This window comes from Sturnus vulgaris, chromosome 8 (assembly GCF_052056855.1).
Source record: "Sturnus vulgaris isolate bStuVul1 chromosome 8, bStuVul1.hap1, whole genome shotgun sequence".
Lineage (NCBI taxonomy): Eukaryota > Metazoa > Chordata > Aves > Passeriformes > Sturnidae > Sturnus > Sturnus vulgaris.
The window spans coordinates 24,837,486-24,857,711 of record NC_142250.1 but is presented as its reverse complement, the minus strand read 5'-3'; the positions used below and the strand labels follow the sequence as shown (position 1 = coordinate 24,857,711).

At 43.2% G+C, this 20,226-nt stretch overlaps 1 protein-coding gene across 2 annotated transcripts in view; it reads right to left on the bottom strand.

The window, feature by feature from the left end:
- The window catches only part of ARMH3 (armadillo like helical domain containing 3), a 124,929-nt gene that overhangs the window by 23,381 nt on the left and 81,322 nt on the right, over nucleotides 1-20,226 (bottom strand). For both annotated transcript variants that reach the window (XM_088169237.1, XM_014885945.2), the window contains exon 24: nucleotides 10,301-10,379. In XM_088169237.1, coding sequence (XP_088025363.1) covers nucleotides 10,301-10,379 — 79 coding nt within the window. The remainder of the gene's footprint in view (nucleotides 1-10,300; nucleotides 10,380-20,226) is intronic.

Here is a 20,226-nt window from a genome sequence, read left to right as displayed (position 1 = left end):
GGGAGAGTGTAGGCAGGTGATTTCCACCCTCCATCCTCCAGGTTTCTACAGATTAATACCATAAAAATAAAAACCATTTATTCCCCAGATTTAACGTCACAGATTTTTGCATCATTCTTTTCTAAAACAAAGATCAGGATCAAGCAAATTGGCCATTTTCCTTCAAGCATCTTAATCTGACCTTTTCCAAACTCATCACAGAAAAAAGTCTCCCTGACATACCTAAGCTGAAGTCACGCTGTGTTATGATGGCATGTTTCAATCCTCATCTCACAACAGAACAGTTTCCTGCATCTTCAAATCATGCCTCACTCAACTGAAGGGTTTCGAGGTGATGATGAGAGACCAGGCTATGCCTTAAGCTAACAAGGCCACACATTAACAACTAACTTCCTGAGCAATTAGGACAGGAGTGGTCAGTGACCAATTTCTTTATGCTAAAACATTGGTATGACGTTAACTGCCCAGCCCCAGTACCACTTAGTCCTAGTTCTGATGCATCAACACACTAAATAGCAACAGAAGCACTTTAAGACTCAAGCAGTCCAGGATTATTATCCCTCTGGGCACTACTGAGGGTGGAAAGCTCAGCAAAATCTGCATGATGTGGAAAACTGTCATCAGCCAGAGAAATTAAGGTTCATATCATGTTAATATTCTCCCCTGCAAAAAAGTGTGTCATGCTCAGGTATCTGCAAAGAGGCTGAGATGAAGTAGCTTCTTTTTACAGCAGCTTTCTTTTTATTCTTCTGAGAAGGGGAGTTTAGCCCAGCAACAGACCTAAGTTTTCTTTCTATGCCTATAAAGTGACTTGTAGGTGGTACTGTAATTAAAAAGGTCCATCCCTTAAAATAGAAAATCACATCTTTATAGCTGAGGTGAGAACTAAGACTGTCGTGAGATGCTTCCATCAAGTCACTAGTTTTCAGGAGCATTAATGACAGGGTAGAAAATTCCCAGCAAAGTACCCTGGATGTGAAAAATTCAAGCAGACAATCAAAGTCTAAGTTCCAGCTTGCCTACCTCAGCTCCCTTAGAAATCCACATTTCTGTTTTCATCAGCAGATTGTTCTTGTTCTAGTGTTTCAAGATGTTCAACAAAAAGAACACTTACTGCAAATGAACCACAGCCTTAAAAACTCTACACTGCAGTTACAGCTACCTTTTCTAACAAATGAAAAGGAGAAAACCTGCGGATACAGTCACATAAAGCTCCATCTAGATCCATGTTCTGTGTTGTAAGCTGCTTATAAAATGACAGATAAACTTTGCAGTGACAGAGACAGTTAATGTTTTCTGCAAGCTGGACAGATGCCTGACTCCAGTAAACCACCACCATAACATAGCTGAGCAGAGGCTGACATCTAGGTTTGGGGAGGGGTACATGTATGTCTAGTGCAGAAGAGAAATGGAAAGGGAGACTCAGTCATTAATAAGCCAGCTAAGCACACTCTTCCTTTAAACACTCGGAAAGAGAACTGCTGGCAGAATGAGAGACATCTCAGGGCTCTGTGTGACCTTCAGATCCACATATGGATTGATTCCTCCCGAGTCTGGAACACTATTTGTCACTGAACTAGAAGGCTGCAAAGTACAATGCATTACCTAAGTGAAAAGACTGATGCCTTACTTGCAGGAAGAGCAATAGTTTGGATTACAACACGCTGAAGAAATTATAACCAGAGGGGAGTCGATAGCAGTGCCCAGATTCTCACAGTATTCCCACAATAATGTTGCTTCCAGCTTTCCATTGTGTTAAACATGCTCATGGGGCTCCAGGGCAGCTGAGTTTGCTCTGAAAAAGGTATTGCAGACCTTCCTAAAGCCAAAGCACCCCAAGAAGAGTTAGCTAGCCACCTCCTATCAGCTCCCTGACTCAAATCTCATTGCCTTGTCTGTCCCTGCAAGCAGCTGTCACTGTCTCAGAGACAGTAGGTCGTTCTTGCCACAAGTGAAAGAAGCACTCATAAGAACTTCTACAGCTTTCACACAGGACCCAAACTCAGCATTTTCTGAGTAGTCAGGGAGCCAGAGAGTATGACTTCAACAGCATTCTGTGTGTATTTTTACATCCAACTCAAAAACAAATGCAGTCTGCCGAATTACAGCTGCTGAGGAAAATACACTTGGGAAACCACGACAGGGGTTTGTGCACAAATAAGGCTTCAGCACGACATTTCATTAGCAAGGTTCTGCACACAGTGACACTTGGTGGCAAAGCTTCCAACTATGAGGCTAAGGCATATGGCAGGAGTCACTGGAAACAATATTTATTAGGTGACAGTCTGTACATTATCACCTTCTCCAGTTGTTGAGATTGTAACAGCAGATTTTCCATACTTACCCATCTTACTGCCAGAGTTCATCCTAACTAAGACCTGTTTTCATGGAAAGAGAAAAGCTTGCTAGTTTACACTAACATTAATACAACTGTGACTCACCAGCTAACATTGATACAAGTGATGCTTGCTGGGTCACATCAGCTTATTCTTAAATCACATGCACTGTCAGACAATGCTCCACAACAATTTACCAATTTCCTGTCTGGGAGACCAGAATACATTTTTCCTCAGATATTCTTGCTGTGAAGCAGTTATTGGTGGAGAACATAAATCCACAAATCACAAAGTGTGAAAGAGGAATTCCTCCAAATAGGTGCTCAGGTGAAAGCAAACATAGGGCTATGAATTAATCCTCCTGCAGGCCTGCACCCCTGCCAGCTATGAGGCAGATGCTGCTGCTCAAACAGCATGTGCTGCCAGCAATACTTAGCTCCCCAGGAGCTTATCTGTGCCTTAACTGAACCATGGGGGAATACAAGGGCCCTCTGACTAAGGCATTGGAATTGATTTATAGCCTCTGGCACTTGGCTGATGAACCACCTTCCCCAGCTTCCATCTCTCTAGACATCCATTCCCCCAGCTTGTTGTCTTTTGAATGGCATATCTTGGTTCCCTGAGCAATTCCACTGCCTGCCTAAGATATCCCATGAAGACAGGAAGAGTGACATACATCAGGGATGCCATCCTCTCCACTATTAAAAGGTTTGCCTTTGAGGTCCCTACCGTGGACAATAAATTTCTATGTACTGTCTTAACATACAAATGTCAAGTGTCAGAGAGCCAAAAAAACTAATCTTCCAGCTGAGTGGAGCACTGTTCAGGAGTGGCACCTTTTGGCTCAGCAGCATTTACTCTCCTGCTCTGGGAGGGGTGGAGACCACAAAGCTCCATTTGTTTCCCACTTTGAAATCAGAGTGGTGACCCAATTTGTCACTTTTGGGAAACAGCTGCAGCTCCAGCGAGAGGATCCAGAAAAGGAAGACAGAAAAACATCATCTGTTACAGCAGGATACTACCAGAGAGAAGGAAGAGTACCAGTCTCTAAAGGCAGGAGTTTTACCCTAAAGAAGCCCCAGAATTAACAGGGCTGGCAGTCACTGCAGTCAGTCTCCTTTTGTGAGAGGAAAACGTGATTCCAGGAGTGGTTGCTCACAGCCACACTGCTGTCTGTAGCTGGCACAGCAGGCTGTAGCCTGTCTGCTTTTAGGACTCCCAAGCAAAGGAACAACTGAGTGTAAGGAAGCTTAGGGTGGAGCTCGGGACTAGAGCAACAAATCATAGTGCTACAAATCCAGCTTTACAGAGGATGACCAAAGAAGTTTGCACGGTATCTATAGGCATGAAGCAAAAGCCAGCACCTATTGTTCCTGTTTCATAAAGGATTAAAGAACCTTCTCAATCTGAAGTTTTTACAAAATGCAAATTGGATTGTGCGTTCACACAAGCCAGACATTGACAGCTTCTGCTTTAATCACAGATGTGCAGAGTTGTAATTTAATCTTTATAAATGCAGACTGTTTTGATCATTCTGTTGCAATCCTCTGTGGAGCTTTCCCTGCCCTATACAGGCACTTAACAGTGATGGGAATCCGTAACACTACTCTGCACTTCCTCATCAGCCTTCCCTGGCAGATCACACAGCACTTCAAAAGCTGCCTGGCTCCCCAAGGGCTGCCCACTGGCTTCTCTCACTCAGGAGGACACAGGGCTCAAGGTTTGCTCAAAGCAGCACAGTGAGAGCAGGAAGAAGTTCAGACCCCAGCCTGCAGCCCCTTCCTCTAGCTACCCACAGCCCCTTTTCTAGGCTTAGAAGCAATAAAAAGCAAGTATGTGCGAAAAAGCACATATCAAGCAAATCTGCCAGGCATCTGAGAAGCGTTTTGTGAAACAAACTCACTGGTGAAGAGGGCAAGCACTGAACTAGAGCAACATTAGGCTGTCTCCACAATGTGGACTGGGAGCTTATTACGAAGTTGAACCTACTGTTTGTGCTCAGCACACTCCCAGCTGTGAATCAGGCTGGGCTTGTAACTCACACGGAGTGTAGCTTCTGTAGCCCCAGCACAGAAACTTACCTAGCCCCAGGAGAGTGCACTCAGTGGCAGCCAGCAGAGAGTAGCAGCTCCCCAAGGCAGCTCTTCCAAGCTAGGTCCCCAGGATTCACTGGTCACCTGTACTACTGCAGTCTTTGGGCAAAACCAGGCGAGGATGTGAAACAGCCATAAGAACTGAAGGCAAGCTTTGCTTTGAAGTTTAATAGACTTATTTCGTTACTAGTTTGTACTTTAAGGCAGTCCCTTATCAGCCCAAGAGGGCAGCTCACAAAACGGATGGAAGCAAGACATGCTTCAGCATCTGCAGTGCTCAAAGGGTGGAAAGACTCCTCTGCTCCAGGAGCAGCCAGGGTTTTTCACTGTCACGCCACCTCTGAGGCCCAGAGCAGCCAAAAGTGCCACCAACACTAAGAGGAAGGATGCTGGGACACCTTTGTGTTGAGCCTGAAGGAAGGGAATGGAAGGGTTTCTCCCATTTTTTACTGGAATAGGGTTGCATCTCTCCAGTAGCAGCTGTTTTTAAAAATCAAAGTCCTTCTTTTGTCTCTCTAATGGCCTGGGCACAGTTGTCCCCCCTCCTCCACTGACGCACAGTTTACTGCATTCTGCATGTTAATAAAAGGCACTACACAGCACAAAGTCACTGCTCCACAGCTCACCTTCAGCTTCAAATCTCCTTGCTGCAAAGCTGATCAGACCTTGGAGCCTGTTCAGACCCATTCAGTCTGCTACACTGCATAAAGCAGTCGGAGATGCTAGCAAATAGCAGGGACATTTCTCTGATAAAACAAAAAACAACAAAAGCAACAACAAAAAAAGAGGACAAGAGCTAAACCAGAGAAAACTCCCATCAGCTAAGCAAAACAGCAATTTGCCAATTCCAGAAGACTTTTTATATAGATCCTTTCCAATTTCACCCAGTGCAGTTCAGCTCTTTCTATTTAAACTATAAAATCTGTTTCAAGCCATTAGTCATGAGTAGGTGTCTGTAATGAGACCATGAATGCCAACATCCCTGCCTCATTTGCAAAGACAAGATGACTTTAAATTAAGGCCTTGCCTTGGTGATCCCTCCTTAGCTGGAGTTTCATGTTCCCACTACTGCATGCAACACAATATTAGCAGACTTGAGACCTTCTACCCCAAAGCTCACAGCCTTTCAGAAGTGAAGCACCATTATGGCAAGACCATTATAAAATATTTCTCAAGTCCTCATGACATGTTGTATTAATATAAGAGATTAGGGGGATTTACTGTAGTAGTACCTAGCATTGACAGTACTCAGCATTTAAAAAATATCAAACGCAGACATTGCCAAGAGGCTTTTAACATCACTGCCAACAGTGCTAAAAAAAGACAAAGCATTTGGTATCTGCCAGGGGTTTTGCTACTAGTTATGGAAACCAGAACAAACTGAATAAACCCTCACATCAATGGCTTGGAATTAAAACATTTAGGGCACCTACAACTAACTTCACCCTTTTGTGTCTTTCTATGCAAGTCACTTGAACCTCCTTGAGCAACACTGCAGGTTAGTCCCTCAGAGCCTCACCAGTGTAACAGAAGGCCAGGTGGATTGAGGTGGCAAGGAGGAGCATTCAGAAAGTGAGGTATGACCTCAGTGAAAGAGAAATGGCTTTGTGAGGTGGCCTGACCAAACTGGATTGCAGCTACTGGCAGTGCTGGGTTGGACTAGATGATCTTAAAGGTCTTTTCCAACCTGAAACAATTCTATGGTTTTACCCGAGTTACAAAGGTACTACAGTGTGAAACAACGCAAATATTACACTCATTTATCACAATTTCAAAAGTGATAGAGTTGTCCTGTTTTTCCATCACAATCTGTTCTGGCTCCCAGCACTTTCCATCTGCAATTACCATACATAAAACAGGTGCTCACAGCAGTCTCTCACACTGAACTTTATCTCCATTTTGGAGATGGCATAATGTTCCCACTGTGGCTGGGAAGAAAGAGGGGCTTTTACTAAAAAAAGCACAGAGATGCTCCTGACTAACAAGCATTATCAGTCCTGTGTGTCTGACATCTCAATTTTAAGACCCTTTAAGAGGAAATCATGCAGAGAAAAAAATGCCAAAGAGAAAACAAGATTTGATTGGCATGCAAGGCACCACAACATGTTCCTACTCGGAGAAGATTCAACTGAAACTGCTGGGTTCCCCTCACTTCAACCTTTCTTGAAAGCTGTGCTACACTGCTATCAGGCAGAGAGCTGCCTTCTTACAAACAGCTGCCCTTTCACATCCAGGAAAGGGCAGATGTGAGACCCACCAAGACCATTCATGCTGTGTTTTCATACTTTCTGTTTGTCTGCATTTGCTCTTCTGGAGAAACACTTGTGTTGCTGTTTCCTCACTGCCTTGACCCTGTTTTCTACAACTGCTTATGCTAGAAAATATTTTGGAAGCTTCTCAGATCAGATATGGCTCCGAGAAGGTCTACTGCCTCCAACATATTAAGTACAAGGCAGTCCAACCATCTGGAAACTACAGATAAGCCTATGAATTAATTTCATAAAAGGCTATTTTGCCCTTTGACTCGAGAATGTACCAAAACCTCTTTGAAGACATGGGAATAATCACTTGCATGGAAGAGCTAAAATTACATTGGCAGTTAATGGCCAATCCAATCTTTTCGACTGTGCAGCATCTTTCAGTCCCTTAAAGGATGTGCAGGGAGGAGCCAAATGTGTTGAGAGAGAGAATACCACAAAACAACAAATTAACACTGAAGTCAAGTTTAACAAATTAGCAAGTGAGGAAAGATGCCAATAACTGGCTAAGACATTCCCTGCTTCATGGTGAGGAACTACAGCAAGGTCAAAACAGCTAATGACTAGGAAGGATTCCGAGTTTGCCTTGGCAAGGAAATGCTTTTCAGAAGGCACTGAGGTTCCCATAGTGTTTATAGACTGAAGTGGCTCATCATTCACTTGCCCCTGGGAATTTCCCACTCTTTGCTGGAGAGAATATGGAATGGAAAAGGTCTTTTCCCAGTATTTCTGATCAGAACACTGGATAAACCCATTAATATTGGATAAACACCACAACAGTGAGCAAAGCAGTTCCATGAAGTCTTACAAATATACTTGCCTAGACCAGAAACTTGTATATTCAGACTGTGGTTCCTGGAAATCTCTAGGGCTGAGAACATACAATGGCATTAACAGCCTATGCTTAAAATAATCCCATGCCCATCATTTTCAAGGGCCTACAAATCCCCCCAGCATGCAATATTGTTAAAATTAATGCTTGTAAATAAAAAAGGAGAAACCACTGGAATGACAGATTTAGAATAGTAATAAATGGACATTAGTAATTAACAAGGTAATAAAGGCTTCAATAGGATTAGGAAAAGAAGAAGATAGAGCAAAATCTCTTTGAGCTGATTACTTACCTACGTTTAAGGATATTAAAATATAAAACTAAATAATTAAATAAACAAACTCACACATGAACAGCGTGTCAGAATTTAGCTTCAGGTGAATTTGAAACAAAGCAGAGCAGCTAGAAATTGCCCTTCAGACAATGCCATGTCAAAGACATACCTGCCTGATTAGCATGAGACTCTCAGATACCACAGAGGAATGTAAGCAGCCATATGAGAATCTGGTCAAAGACTGGTGTCTGAGAAGGAAATCTTCATTAAAAGGAAAGTTTGACTCTTAAAATTCTAAAAACAAATGTTTTTAGTAAAGAAATACCAGTCTCCTGAAACTACTGGAATAACTCAAAGGAGAAAATGACCAGTCCTAAATGTAGTATCTGTGTGTGGACACACAAGCTAAATGTTAGCATTAAATATTTCAATGTGGTACACTTCAAAAGACAGGGCTATAAAGGATGGTGGAGTCTGTATAGAAAATACTCAAGGAGAGCAGAGAAATGGGTAATTAAGTGAATACACAAGTTAAAACAAAGGTACAGCTGGAAGGAAAAACAAAAAAGGAAAGAGACTGCAGCAGCCTAAAGGCAAGCTTGATCCCTCCCCTTCCCACACACACTGGGTTTTCAGCTCACCCAATGAAAACAGCAAATTCTGTTAGCCCACAAAAGCCAGAGCCTGGCCTTGATCTGGGCCAACTACCAGTATGTCTCATGTACTTACAGCTTCTCACACAGAGGGGAAAGCACAGTCCAAACACAGACCTGAGCTCACTGGCATAACTGAAAGTGGAGGCAAGAAGTCTCCATCCCTCTCCTCCTTGTGCAGTAAATTGCAGAGTGCTGAATAAACACCCTGGGACCACACACTCCCTTCACCACAGTGACATCTCCCTTATATCTCTGCAGTTCATCTGGGGCTATTATTGCTTTATTTTGTTTGATGTTCTCCCTGTGTTGAGAGAAAGCACGGAGGGAGAAAAGAAAAAAGAGAAATCTGTCTGTCTTTCAACTTCCTAATCATCTTCCTCAAAATGCTTCATGCATCAGCACTGATTTCATTATCTGCCTGCTGCTAGGGATTTTATTTAAAGAATAACACACAAGGAAGAAAGGATTTAACCTGACCTCTCTGAACTGCTGGGGGATGAATACTACACAGAGCTGACAGTGAAAAGCTCATTTCCTTTCTCAGACTAACTCAAAGACTATGCAAAATTCCCCTCTATCCAAGCCTCCAGTTTTAAATTGGGCTATCAAAGGCTTTTCTTTTTTAGAGGCCTGGGTTGATGCAATCAGTCTATCATCAATGAATGAGGATTGATAACACAAACCATCACAAAGCATAGTTGTGAATACAGTGACTCTCAGAGGCAGAACAATAAGGAAAATTGAGTAAATTAAAACCAGGTTCTTCTAACCAACTACACCTAGAAGAGAATAAAAACCAGTAGGGGCCACCTTTTTTTCCCTCCACTGCATCAGTACAGCATTCATCCCAAGTCTTTGGGGTGTTACATATTACAGATCAAATAGGTTAATAAATGAAAAGGTTAGTGGGAAACTAGGAAGGGTATAATCAAGAAATAATAAAAAAAACATGGACAGAAAGAGAGATTAACTGCAGAGCAGGATACAGTCAAGGACCTTCTAGCAAGCACAAGTATGGGATCCCATCCAGTGGAAGAGACAACCCAAGGTGACTTAAATGAAGTCTGTCCTGGACTGCATAAAAATTTTCTTCTCCAGAAGGTCCAGAGTTGTTGATGCAGCTTTGTCTGGGATGATTCCCCAAGCTCTCATGGCAACTCTGCATTTTGTCCACCAAACACTCCTGCAGAGTCATTTTTCCCTCTAAGAGTGATTAATGTATAATTCTGATATTTTATTTTGGGAAATAGGCCATCTCTTCCATTCCTAAGACCACTCACAGTAGCCTATTTTCAAAAAGCCACGTTTACAAATTTTTGCAATACAGGCAGAAAATGAAGACAGCAAACCAGGCCAAATTAAGGAAGGGAAACCTAACACAATCACCCTCTTTATCAAAATCCTCTGCTTTTTAAAATTGAACCCTACTGAATTAAATTACCCTAGAAAACTTCTACCAGCTGTTGTCAGAGTTCTAGGTCCCCAATATAACCAAAAGAAAAAAAATCTATGCTCAACAGTTCTCTGATAACTAAGTTTTCTGCCAAAAACCTCCTGTCCCATTCTAAATGCCAGCATCCTCACAGACTCCAAACACTCTTGCTGACAATGCTGAATATTTTCCTTGCTTGTACCCATCCTTGTACATTTGCAGTACCAAATTGTGGTAAAATTAGCTAAAGCAATTCTTGCTTTTCTTTCTCTCACCCACATCTGAACAAGGAACATGAGAGTCCTGCTTGCATCTCTCTTACTGCTGCCACATTATCAGTCCCACGGAGCACAAGGTAGTCCTGAACACCCATATTCCAGAGATCAACATGAAAAAAGGCCATGGCATGCCTGGCTTACCTGATCCTCAGAGAGCTGTGATATGTGATTCACTGCAGCATAAGACTCTATCTTCGGGTTGAAGTGATTGATGATGGCTCTGAAACAAAGGAGGGAAATTTTCAGAGGTCTCAGGAACAGCTTAGAAATGCAGCAGAAATTCCTTGCCAGTCTGAGTGTGTGCACATGGAGCCAGTGCTGCAAGAAATTCCTCCTTCACCACGAGGTGCTGTTTTCTTTGCTGAAGGCACGCTCCCTGCTGAGGCCAATGCAGATCCTGACACAACCTCACTGGAAATTGCAAGCACAGGAACTGTCCTACACATGGGTGCATTGTCCCAGCAGACACTGGACTGTGCTTGCTGCTCTGGCAGGGGGAATTGCTGGGAGCAGGCTGCAAATTGCTCTGTGTTCCAGCAGAGTGACAGCAAACCTGGCCATCACTGCCCCATCCTGCTCAGGGAACTGCAGCTCCTCAGCCTCACCTGACATTTTGTGGAACTTTGTTGCCTGATATGATGAAGCTGATGGTTTATTGCTTTGGATTTTCACGCAGTTTAAAATATTGTAGCTGGCTCTTATTTGTAGTCATCCATCACTACAACCACTACATTTTGAGTTCTTAGTATACTGACTTCAGTCCTCATCCCCAGATCATTAGATCATTAGCAATAACTTATGTCAGTGTCCCAAACACAGCAGCAAATACTGGCCACTCCTGCTCTTCTGCCTCATTTCTCTCACTAGCTGTATCAATCCACACCACCCCCTTTCCCTTCTAGGTGCATCTAGAAGCAGATGTGAGAAATCTAAAATGGAAAGCAGAATAACAGTTCGGGGGGAACCCCACCAAACTGCAGCTGGAGCCTTTCCTCAGCCTTCTTTTTGCTTGTCAGGTGCTGCTGCTAAGGTAATTGGCAGGACAAAGAAGACTCCCTGGGACAGAGTTTGCAACTGCTCCAGTTGGGATATAATTCATGAGACCCACTGCTGAGGTAAATACTCATCATGGGAACAGGCCATGTCAGTGCTCAGCACACATGAGTTCTGACTGTGCCTGGAGAACACTTGCTCAGCCAGATTACACTGCAGCAGCAGTCAGGGCTTCCACTCTCATATTCATGAGCATGAAAATTCACTCTGGTTCTCTCTGTTGTGCTCTAATGGGTTCCCTCCTCCCCACTCCTCCCCCTTCAGAAGGACTTTCAGCTGCTTTCTCCAGACCTCATCACAGCTAAGAGCTTGTGCCCCAGTCTAGGAATACATGATATTCACTGGTGCCAATCAGAGTGAGTGGATAAAAACCTACTTAGAAGCATCCTTACTTCTTTAAATACACCGATAAAGAGTGTGGAAGGTGTGGAGAGTGGGAGCAGGGGGGAAAAAAACAAAAAAACAAAAACCAACCCAAAAAAAGTCCAACCCAAACAGAATCTGCAATTCATAGGCTCAAAGAATTGTTTCAGTTGTAGGGGGACCTTTAAAACTCATCTAGCACAACTCCCCTGCCATGAGCAGACATATCTTCAACAAGATCAGGTTGCTCAGAGCTCCATCCAACCTGACCTTGAATGTCGCCAGGGATGGGTCATCTACCCTGTTCCAATACCTCACCAACCTCATTGTTTAAAACTTTTCATATATAATCTATATCAACTGTCCTAGTTAAAACCATTATCCCTCATCCTGTTGCAACAAGCTCTCCTAAGAAATTTTTCCTCAGCTTTCTTGTAAGTCCCCTTTAAGTACTGAAAGGCTGCAATAAGGTTTACCCACAGTTTTCTCCAGCTCTCGCAGCATGTCTTCACGGAAGGGTTCATCCCTCTGAACACTTTCATGGCCACTCCTGCACTGGCTCCAACATGTCCATGTCTTTCCTGTGCTGAGGACACTAGAGCTGGACACTGCACCCCAGGGGTCTCAGAGAGCAGAGCAGTGGGACAAAATCATCTCGCTCACCCTCTTGGCTGTGCTACCTCCACTGCAGCATTCCCAGCCACATCTCATCAACACACCAGGTGCCAGTCAGCACACAGGGCCAGTCACTCCTGCAGCTGCTCCTACAGCATCTGTACACACTTGGCAGAGTGGGACTTCTGCCTTCTCACCAACCTTGACAGTTACATTTAGAAAACAAATCCAGCAGTGCCTCTACCAGGCTTCCTGTAACCCCCTTCCCTCTAGAGAAGGATAAACAAACAGGTGGAGACATGCCCAGACTCTTCCCATCTCAGTGTGACCAGAGTCACAATCACACTGCCCATTACCCAGCCTCTCCAACACTCTGGCTTTCAAGCTGCATGTTTCATGCCTGGCTGGAGTCATATTTATACCCCTACAGGACACATTGCAAGTTATTGAAAGAAAATGAAACACAGACTTACAACAACTTAACTTCTGGCTTGACAGAAGGTTTGGCAGCTCAGAGGGGTTCAGTGCACTCACATGGTTCCAACATTTACCAGGGAACAGATTTAGCATACATTTTTACCCACTGCTGTGAAGCACTTCAACATGGGCTGCCTGCTCACAAAGTCCCTGCTTGGATCTGAGCTAGTGGAGCGGCACCTGCAATCACAGCTGGGATTCACCCAGGGAAAGCAAACCAGCAACCAGCTGCCACTGCAGTAAGAATCAATAGACATTAAGGAAGGAAAAGAATTCAAGTTTCCTTCCTCATTTCCCGAAAGGTGAATGGACAACTCCTCAGTGATTAGACGAAGTTCAGCTGCTTAATTTGTTTTAACTATGAAGAATTCCTCCTCAACCTGACCATCTGCAGAGCTGTTTTCCTGAACCCACAGGCAGCCTGGGGAGGAAAAGCATGAAGAGCTTGGATTCAATCCTGGCTCTGTGTAGCCAGGATCTTACTGCCCAACACACCCACCAAGGCCAGGCTTTGCACATGGTGCAGCTCCTTCTCACTCATCTGCCAAGACAAATCCCACTGCTATCCAGGCCAAAAAGCACCTTTCTGCATCAGCTACTCCCATACATCCCTGCTATTCTTCCATCTCTCAAAATATATCTTGTCCCTGGAGCATGTTTTCGGCAACTGGCCTCCTGGGATATTTCACTGATTAACAGCTGGAATTCACTTTGCAGAGATGCCTTTTCCCTGGCATTTGATCCCGAGACAATGGGAGACCAGAACTCTGAACACAGTCTCCCTGTAACTGACAAAAGAACCAGTGGTTTTGCCACCATTAGTTCCCACACCAGCACATAACAGCTGATCCTTGGCAATGATTTATTTTTACACTGTGATTGCCTCAATTACTGCCATGCCAGCCAGTAGCTTTGGGGAGGGGGAAGGGAACAGTTAAAGCACTTAGAAAAGATTTGTGATGATGTGTTCTACTGAGATCTTCATATTGATCATGGGGGGGAAAAAAGAAAACCCTTGTGTTTGGTATTCATAAAGCATGAACATCTTCAACACAGTTGTAAAGCAAGAAAATGGTGAAGTGTCAACTGAAAGACAAAATGCTGCAGTTCTCACATAGCCTTCCATAGTATATACACTTATGTGTTTCCACACTGCCAAGTCCCTCGGTGGGGCTGGCTGCCATTTGCCATAGAAATTTCACAGCACCTGTGGGACACAATTCTCCAGGGACTGAGAGATGTCACTTCAGCAACACTACCTCTTCTGACAGATCCACAGCTCAGCAGTGAACTGACAAGAGGAGACTGTCACTGGACAAAGGAAGGATGCTGAATAAGCAGATGGCTCAGGAATTAAAAAACTACCTCCCAGTGTCTTGTCTTGAGGTTAATGCTTAGTGCTCTAAGGCAGATCACAAGCCATCTCCATATTCTGTATTCCTCAGTCTCCTGGGGAGAGATTGATCTCCTAGTAAATACATGAGGCATACCAGAGGTCTCCAAAAAACACACACCTCACATAATTTCTTCATGCAGCTCTTCAAGCTACCTACACACCATGATGGCAGAAACATGTAGAGACATATATGAATGATTTGCATATTTCTCAGGATGAACAACCTAGGACACTTGCATTTATGTATGATTGCACTTATTGCATATTTATTGCATTCACTTAATTCTTCATGAAAAAGAGAATGAAAGCAGCAAAAATCACCCTGATTTAGAAACCTCAAAGTACAGATGAATAATTTATTTGTACTAGCTGTATCAATCATGTTATTAGACAGTAAAAGCAGGTCCCACTGTAACAGGTATTGTACCAATCTAGAGTGGTAGAAAGCCTCTGTCCCAGGGTCTAAGGATCTCAAATGCAAGAGAACAGGGAAAGCACAGAAAAGCTCACTGGCAACAGAATATGTAACGGTGCTGCTACTTACTGAGTGTCACAAAACACTTAAGTTTGAGATAAACCATGGAGAGAAAAAACACAGAAAGAATACTGAAGGAAAAAGCAGAGAGATAGGAAAAAGGAGATAGAAGGGCAGATAGGATCAAGATAACAGAGGTGAAAAACTGCAGAACAGGAAGGATCAGAGAAACAGCAGCTGATCCCAGGGCAGTCTGTCCTCTGTAAACTGGAAAGCTTCAGCTGGTGGAAAGTTTCTACTTTGGCTATTCTTGAGGCTGCAAAAATTGGCCAGTCCAACAGTGTTTCTTGCCCTTTCTCCCTCAAAAACACATACGCTGGAAGGTGAGAAGCAGAAGAATCTCCATGTGGGTCCTACTGCTTTTTTTTGTTCACCAAATAGGGACATCACACTGTGGCTCTCACCTAGAGCTATGGTAAGAGAAGGAAACCTCCCAGGTAAGCTGCATTCCCCTCACAGTGTTCAGGGCAACAGGACTTGCTTCTGCAGTGGTTGCAGTAGCTCTCCAGACAGTAACATTTAAAAACTTACATTTATAGCCTTTAAAAACTGCCTAGAGTTTCTCTTCAATAAACAGAAACAACCAGAGCTGCCCTGAAAAGAGGCCCAGAGTAAAGGAACTTCTGAAGACACAAAGTCTGCTGACTGGAAAGGGCTCCTATGAAAACTAATATGGCACGTATGGAAAGAAGAGTTTTAATTAATTCAATTTAATTTCCCACTAGTTGTAACATCAGGTGTGAAAAGTGAAACACACCAGCAACACAAAGGTCCTGGTCCCACAATTAACAGGAACTTCTAGCCCAGGTGGCCCACCAGGGTAAGGAAGGTACCTTGCCCTCCTTAACGTCACAATGAGCTGGTCTGGGTCCAATGCGCAGGGAAAGCAAAATCACTATGATCAGGCAGGCAGCATTTCTTCAGCACGTTTTCTCTGACCTCCAGACTCTCCCCATGAAGTTATTGCAGATGAGCTGTCTAATACCCACTCTTGCCTGACAGCAGCTACATTGCCAGAGTCCCATAAGACAACACTGTCCTCTTATCCTGAGCAGCAAAGTAAAGCACTGTGGAGGTGCTGAAAGTAGGCTAAGGGAAGAACAGAAAGGTTGCAAAGCTTATTATAGAGATGGGAATGCTGAGCCATCATTCCCTGCATGAACCTGGCCTTTGCACCTACTTCACAGGTCCAGCATGCAGTGCCTGACAAAGTATTCTTGTGGATTCCTAAACATTTCTTGTACAATAAAAGCAACACCACAAGTTCACTTCTTCCTACATTCCGCTAGAGTGAAAGAGAAAAGCAGCAGCTCTTGGCTGGTATTTAACCCTTGACAGGAAATCAAGGGTGACTTTATACTCACTGCAGACATTCATCTTCTCATCTGCTCGTGCCAGCACAGAGCACTGGGCAGTGGGGAATGCATCTCAGTTTTCACTGAGTAAAACTGAATGCATGGCAAAGGCAGCCAGTTCACTCACCCTCTGCAGTGAAAACTGGCACAATTTGAGGTGGACAAATACTCCAGCACGCACTAAGCTTCATCCATTATGAAGGCTAGGAATAGGCAAGCAAGAAAGGGCATAGTTGTCTTTCATCGCACTCCACAAAGCTGCTTTACTACAAAAAGGAGGCCTGAGATAAAGCAGTTGTTGTTCAGGAACAGGAATCAATAAGTAACCAGTTTCTCTGTGATTTGTCACAGCAGTTCCCTCTCCCTCTCATACACCTTAGTTTCTTCTTTATGAAATTGAAATAAGAGCAATCACTTCCACAAAGTGTTTTAAACCAACAAGGTGGTAAGAGCTCAGTGTGCATACCATGTGGTATGTTGGAAACTGCTCGAGCACAAAGCAGCAAGTAACTTACAGACAATACAGAGACCAAAATGAACACAAACCCTCTCCTTTTCTCCCATACATGCCATCACAACCATGGTTGCTGGAGACTTATGTAAAGCTTCTAAGCAAATCTTCCTGCAGCAAGCTATGCCTCAGCAAGTGCTGTTTGGGGCAAGGATCTTGCTGACATTGCTCTCATAGGCATCCCCAGCACTCCAGACAATAAAACCCCATCTGCTCCATGCCTGCAACAATTAGATTGAGTTGCTCCATATGTACAACCCCACCTGGCAGGAGGTGAGAGGATTTAGATTATTTTAACACACATGAAGCATTGCTATGAAGTACACATATCTACCATACCTAACCTGTCTGCAGCAATTAAAAGTAAGAAAACTCCCTGGAACCGTGCATCAAATTCTTTCTTGTACTGTGGTTTAGCTCCAGTCTGCTAAATTTCTTTTGCTCTTACAATTTAATGAGTACTGATATTAAGCTGAAAGTCCACAACTCACAGTGGGAGACATCTTCTAGACACAATAATAAACTGCAGGGAAGAATCCAAGACAAAAGGATATTTTAGTAAAAAGCACTTGCTTTACAGCTCACTGAAAATATCCGAGTCAGCACTGCAGCAATTTCACAGGAGAAGCAACTGCTACACCTGTTCAATTCTGCCACCCTGAAACCTATTGATCGTGATGACAGATTCCATGGCAGAAAGAGATACATGGTCTATTTATTTAATAAGGAGGGGACAAAAGAGTGCACACACAGCAACTGAGATTCTCACATTTCTCAGCATAGTTTTACCAAGCTCGAGTCCGCAAGGGCAGAAGCAGAAGTTGTGCTTTCTGAACCACCAAGCAGGTACATAGGGTGTCTTGACACTTGGCTATTTGCAGGATACTAACCTGGTATCGCCACAGCTACAGGATATGCTGATTTTCTCTTTTAACAGTCCATGTCTATAAATTTAAGTCAACCACATTAAATACCTCACTTAACTTCTATTTGTCTTTTTAACTAAGGAAATCCCCATGGGTGACCAGTTAACTCATCTTTTGGAACAGCTGCACAGCCTCACTTGAGACTACAATTTAGGGAATTTATCCACTCACCTATTTTCATGCAGCCAGTGCATCACTGGAAATTAATCTAAGAAGCATTTCTGTTCCCTTTTCTCAATAAGCAAGCATCAGAATTCTTAGGTATATGTAACCAGTGGCACTGACAGTCTAAGCGGTATGAATGAAAAAGTAAAAAATATTACCTAGGCACAGAGAGTGAAAATATCTATTGAAGCACAGGGCACCAGACTGATCTGTGTTCCTGCTCATCTCCCAATCTGTAATTGACTGTTTTACAACAAAGCGATCACTTGATAACAAATATATTTCTCACCTCAAACATGTAATTTATGAGAGATCAAATTACATATTTTACGGCACATTTCACTGCTCTAAAACAGCCAGCTAGTAGTGGTGAGAGTGTGGCAAGAGTTTACTTTTACCAAAGTTAAAAACATTGAAAAGCCAACCCCTCATTACACCTCAATTCCAGAGAGCAGCAGTTAACTCTACCTGTTCCTCTAACTACAAACAGAGCTGGAGCTGTGTGATGGAATAGAGAAACATCACAGATAGGGAAGCCTGTCCTCTGGGCTCAGGCTGTCAGCACTAAAACCTGCAGCTCAATCTAGCATGTCCCAGGTGTAAGAGCCAACCATAATACATGTCAGCATACTGGATTTTAGGCACAACATGTCTGCGCTTCTTCCACATCTGTGTTACCAAACTTGAAGATTCAGCCGACTTTTAAAATGAGAAACTTCTTTGAAACTTCCTTAATATATGCTTTTAAAAAGTACCTACTGCCCTAGGGCTGTGGTCCTGGTTTAATATCTGCAGAGAGCCATAACAAAAAATATTAATATGGAGCAAGTTTTTCAGAGCCTAAACAACGTTTTCTGCAACATCTATTTCCAAGTTCTTTTACCTCATGTACATTCCTTTATCCAAAGTTCTTCAGCTGTACTAAACAAATACAGTCCACAGGCCAAATAGGCTGTGGGTCTTTTAGTATCTAAGCACTCTGTGATGCAAACAGCGTGATAGTCTCTTACAGCCAGCTGGTGTAGAGCAGAGAAAAGGGTTACAGAACACTGCCTTAACATCAAATACAGCCCCTCAGCTACACCAGCTTTTAAGTCCCACGTACAAGGCAACCTGCTCTCTAAAACAAGCACTAAGGTATGAAGAAACAATTCATCCAGAAAGTGGGGGAGTGGGGGGGGAACAAAACAAGGAAAAAAGGAGGGAAAAAAGCACATTTGACAGTAGTTTACCACACATGTTTGCATACCCACCTTCTCTCATTAGGACCTGAAGTAAAGCATTACAGCAAATATTTATTCTCTCTAAGTGCTATAAGTGGGTCAGCATCCACCCATTGCTTCATAATTCAGGTTACAGGATGCCATCTAAGCCTCCTGAGACACAAGACACATCGCAAAACCTCAAACAGAATCTTAACCTGAAGTTTTTAAAGTTACTTTTAGTATCTTCATTAGTATTTAATCATAGGATGTTTAACTTTGAGGAAAGCCTGGATCACTGGATGCTGCATCTAGCACCATACAGATGCACACACCAGCTTCCAAACACATCAAGCTAAGAATGAGACTTTGAAAGTTTATAAGCCATCCCACTGGGACCTTTTAAAGCTCTCTGAGAAAGGCTCTGAGTAGGCTGCTAGTTTAATTAACTTAGTGAAAACCTGCCATCAACCCTGTATTATCTACAGCACACTGGAAATGACTCTTATTACCTCATTTTGTCAGGTGTGAGCCAGCAGGTATTGCATGAGGCCCTGAACACCCTGTTGGCAGGCTGTGGCAGCAAGACAAACCTCTCCCTTTAGGTCATGGAGCACAACCTTATTTTACTGACTCAGAATAAAACCTGTGCCTGCAACAGAAGTCCCAGAGGGAAAGGAAGGCCCTGAAGCATCAGCATTTGTCTGTATTGAGCGAGTAAAGGGTTAGAACAATGCAATTGAGTTGTGAAGTAGCTGGATATTAAATTACAGAGAGAGGAGAGGAAGGAACATTGTCTAAGCAAGAATCAGCTACAGTCAAACCTACTTTGCAAAGGAAATTAAGATAAGTCCCACAACGGTATTTAATTAACTTAATTACACCAAGTGTCAGCTATGGCTATATCTGCACCACTATACCAGCCACGTAAATCAGGGTTCACAATATCAGCCTTTGAGACACTACCAACTACCATGCCAACCAAAACCCATTATTTACAGTCCAATCCTCTGAAAATAAAAAATGCTGCAAACATCACAATGTGTTTCTTTTGTCTGACAAGTACAAATGAGAATCACATTTGTTGAAAAATGCCTAGTGGAATTCAGATCCTTCCAAAATCCAGGACCGAGGCATGGATTCTGTTGTCACCTCCCAGACACACCCCAAGTGAACACCACATCCTCAAAAAAGATGTCCCCCACATCACCTGGGACAAGGCAAAGTTGGTTTTCAACACCAAGAAAAGCTAGAGTCAAACAGCATTCCAGCTGAATGAATGCTACTCTTTTTAGGATATTTATTTCATGTCCAAAAGGTTGGAGGACCTGTGGTTAAGAATCTGTTTTCCAGAGACAAGGCACCTGGTTTATGGACCAGTGGAGAGCTTCATCTTATCTCCCTTGTTGTATTTCATGCATACCCATCTTCTTCCCCATTTAATTGCCTTAACTTGGCCCATCTCCCTG